Raw genomic sequence first — 4,206 nt, 5'->3', positions numbered from 1 at the left:
TGACACTTCTTTTACTTACTAATAATAGTTTTGTGTCATTCTCAAAAAAAAAAAAAAAATAATAATAATAATAATAGTAGTAGTTTTGTGTCGCATCTCTAATGTTAAATCTTCGAAATATAATAAAGAAACACAATAATGACAAAATCACGGTGAAAAAAATATATTATTTTTTCTTTAGTGATTTTATAAATTTTTTTTAATAATTTTACTTTTTTCTTTCTAAAAAAATTCTTAAAATTTACTAAAAGACAAAAAAATATTATCATGATTTTGTCATTGGTTTGCTCATTTATCATTGCTCTAAGTCTTCCGCCGTGCATGCTCCCCACCCAACACTTAAATTATCAATGTTCATGATCCATCATTTACGATTTCAGTTTCAGAAGTTTGTACTCTAATTTCGGATCAATCTCGTGTTCAATTCATGCGTTATTATTATACATGTGCGATCAAAGTTTTTCATATCTTAATCTCTCCATTTTCCATTACCAACTGCCCTTCCCCCCCCCCCCCCCCCCACCTTTTTTTTTTCTTTTGGGCTCAATATAATAGATTCAGTGGCAATGTGTGTGGTATCTCATGATTATAAAAATTACACTCCAATAACATACAACATAACCGGGAAAAAAAAAGGGTTATTTCAAGAAAACTGGGCAAGGTAGGCCGGCTAAGAATCTTGTTCATTCAACTAAAGAAATGCCAGATTTGCTTTAGCCAACAACAGAACTTGATAAAGTCAGGCCCCGCGTGATCATGTAACAATACACAAACATGTTGACTTAAATGGCAAATTTTCCCTCTAATTTGGATTCCACGTGGTTGCTTACATTTGATTTACAGTCAATTCGACTAGACTCACACAGCTAACCTCTAATTCTAAAAGTTCAGTCTTTATTTAATAATTCATTTCTCAACTTCCTATCGTCATACACGCTTCAATAAGATTGCTTATGATAAATTAAAATGAGCTTAAATTCAATATAAGTTGTCAATTAAAGAGTTCGCCCCAAAATAAAATAAAATAACTCTTTAAAAGCAAAAAAGGGGACCGGAAACACTAGGTCAACGTGGCCCGTATAGATCGAAATCCACGTAGTTGATTGATTCGGCCAAGCTTTATTATGGGGCCCATCATAAAGTCATTAATGGATCTTCGGAGATACGATTTACGACTGATGAGGTGGACGGCCGGCAATGAGCTTTAATGGATGGGAGTGTTTAAAGGTCAAGAAGTCAAGCGGGTGGGCAAAAGTGTGATCGTGCGTGAGCGTAGTGGGAATCAAGAAGACTCCGTCAAAGAATCCTTTTGCTTTTGACAAGTTTGCTCTTTTGTCTCCGACATAAGATAGAGACCTGTCTATCTGGCGAAGAACAAGCTTTTTCTCGGACTCAGCAACTCGTCTACGCCTCAAATCCACTTTTGCAGTTATGGTCATTCTTTAAGTGCTTATCACAAAAATGCCATTTTCAAAGAGCAAAATAATTTAATTACAATTTTGAATCTTTTTGGAATAACAAAATCCTCTATGCATTTGGGAATTCACGGAGCCTACCCTAAGTAGGGTAAGTTTTAATGAAATTTTGAGAAATGAAAAAAATATTTTCTAAATTTTTAGTGGGATGGGTTTTTATTTAGTACTCTTCAACCCAATCTCTGTATATCCAAACATTTTATATTTTTATATTATTCAAGGTGTTGCTCTAATATGTTGGAAAGTTTTTCTATTTTTAATGATTTAAGTACTTTACTGTATGTTAGCGATAATTTTATTTGAGTTATTTTTATTTTTATTTTGCCAAAGTTATATATAAAAATCATTTATAAAATAGGTAAATAGAAATGGGTTGGGGATGAGTAAACTAGTCTTAATATAGAGATTCTCCATCTCAATTCTACTAAATTTATTAGGAATAAAATGAAAAATAAGGGTCAAATTATAAAAGGGATAAGGAATGGAGGAGGCCTGTCTACTGTCACCCCACTCCGCCCAATTGCTTGTCTTCTCTTTGGAGTCCAATACTTATGGGATAGTATGATTTACTAAGTTGTTAATTAAAATTCAACGAAATCAATGAAGAAAAGTTTTTAAATCTCCTTTTTAACTTCTATTTTCAGCTTGGGTACTTTGATAAAAATGAAATCAACAAATTTATTAATTTTTTTTCTATTGAAGCTACGAGGATATAATATTGGTTATTTTATTAATCTTAACATAGGAATTATCAATTTATTAGTAAAGTAAGGTGCATGTTAGTAAAAGATTACTAAATTCATGAATTTAACATATTAAACATTTTTTATAAATGTACTTAGTGAAGGCAATCTCATTTTTTAAAGTTTTTATTAGTTAAAATTTTACTTAATATAATAGGAGAACAAAATGCATTAATTTAGAAAATAAGATTATATCAAATAGTTTTATGGTCCTGCATATTAAATTAACTCAAACACTTATTTAATACTATCATGGAAATTTTTCAATAATATGGGAAGTTTGATTTTTGCAAGTTGCCAATTCTCCAAAACTAATTAGTAAGTAACACCCGGAGTAATAATGGCAACCAATGATGGGCAGTTTGGGAAATGAAAAGCAAAATGTAGCCAGGTCAGCGTCCACGACGAGAAATAAGAATCAGTCCCGTATGCGACAAGCCAAGGCCATGAATTTTTTCACCGTATACTTGTCAACGAAACCCCCCTTTTCTTAGACCTCTCTGTTTTATTTTTGTTTTGTTTTTTTCCTCGTCCTCTTCGTTTTTCATTTTCCTATTCTTGCAGTAATCGACAACATCAAAAAAAAAATGCCTGCAACAGATTACCAAGGGTCGTTCCTGGGCCGAATCAGCATTCGCAGGAACCAAGTAATGTCGATGGAGGGCAACCACGAGCAAGAACTCGAAGACCTCGAGCTTTTCCAAAAACACGTGGCTGATCGCTTCGCCGAGTTGGCACCACCAAGTCCATCACAACCGTCCGATGACATACCTTCTGACCCCATCCTCTCAATTGCTTGGATTCGTAAACTCCTCGACGTATTCCTCTGCTGCGACGCCGAATTCAAGGCTATCTTAATCATGGGTCGTGACCCATCTCAGATTTCGAAGCCACCTCTCGACCGTTTGATCCCCGAGATGCTCGACAGAGACGTGAAGGCGTTAGACATATGTAACGCGATCACCAACGGAATTGAGGCCGTGAGGCACTATCAAAAATTGGCTGAAATTGCGGTCTCGGCTTTGGAACAGAGACCGTTTGGCGACGGCCAGGTTAAGCGGGCAAGGAAAGCTTTGACTTCTTTGATTACAGCAATGGCTTGCGAAGATAAAGATGGTGCCAATTACACGAGGACCTGGTCTTTTGGTCGCCGAGGTGCTGCTGCTGCAGGTAATAATAAAAGTACGGGTCAGTTAAGATCTCTGTCTTGGTCAGTGAGCAAGAACTGGTCAGCAGCAAAACAAATTCATGCCATGTCTGCCAATCTCGTGGCGCCACGTGGAGCGGAGGCTTCGGGTTTGGCCTTGCCGGTTTACATAATGAGTACTATTCTGTTGTTTGTGATGTGGACGATGGTAGCCACGATTCCATGTCAAGAGAGGAGCGGATTGGCCACGCATTTTCCTGTGCCTAAACAGCTTGTTTGGGCACAGAGTATTATCGGGTTGCATGAAAAGATTGCTGAGGAGTGGAAGAAGAAAGAGAAGAAGGGCTCAGCTGGGTTGCTTGAGGAGATGCAAAAGCTGGACAAGCTAGGCCAATCTTTGATTGAGTTCACTGATAGTTTTCAGTTTCCGGCCGAGGATGAGCGGGCGGAGGAGGTATCGGCTCATCTGGCCGAGTTGGGGGAGACTTGCCGGAGAATGGAGGAAGGTTTGGTGCCTTTACAGGTCCAGATTAGGGAGGTGTTTCATAGGATTGTGAGAAGCAGGGCCGAGTTTCTTGACGTGTTGGATTTAAATGGAAAATCGTCTGCACTAGCTATGTGATATGGGGGGACTTCTGTCTAGAAATTTTTTTCAGGTAATGTTTCGGACTTGGTATTGGGAAAAAAAAATCGCCATTAAGATGGGGATGAAATTCTGAAATATGCATTTTCGTAATGCGAAATCATGTGGTCTTTTGTTTTGTTTATTTATTTATTTTTCAAGCTAACTCTTGTTTGCTCGTGCGTAAAGTTCTCTTAATTATGTGTGTGTGTGTATATA

The 4,206-nt window shown here is 37.0% G+C and overlaps 1 protein-coding gene across 1 annotated transcript; it reads left to right on the top strand.

Moving 5' to 3' along the window:
* The first annotated feature begins 2,608 nt into the window (after positions 1-2,608).
* LOC102615493 (protein ROH1) lies at positions 2,609-4,206 on the top strand. The gene has a single exon (XM_006476438.3). It carries the CDS (start codon positions 2,806-2,808, stop codon positions 3,985-3,987), a length of 1,182 nt encoding a protein of 393 aa, XP_006476501.2. The 5' UTR covers positions 2,609-2,805; the 3' UTR covers positions 3,988-4,206.

This window comes from Citrus sinensis, chromosome 3 (genome assembly GCF_022201045.2).
Source record: "Citrus sinensis cultivar Valencia sweet orange chromosome 3, DVS_A1.0, whole genome shotgun sequence".
NCBI classification, from domain to species: Eukaryota; Viridiplantae; Streptophyta; class Magnoliopsida; order Sapindales; family Rutaceae; genus Citrus; species Citrus sinensis.
This window is presented reverse-complemented; position numbering and strand designations above follow the sequence as displayed.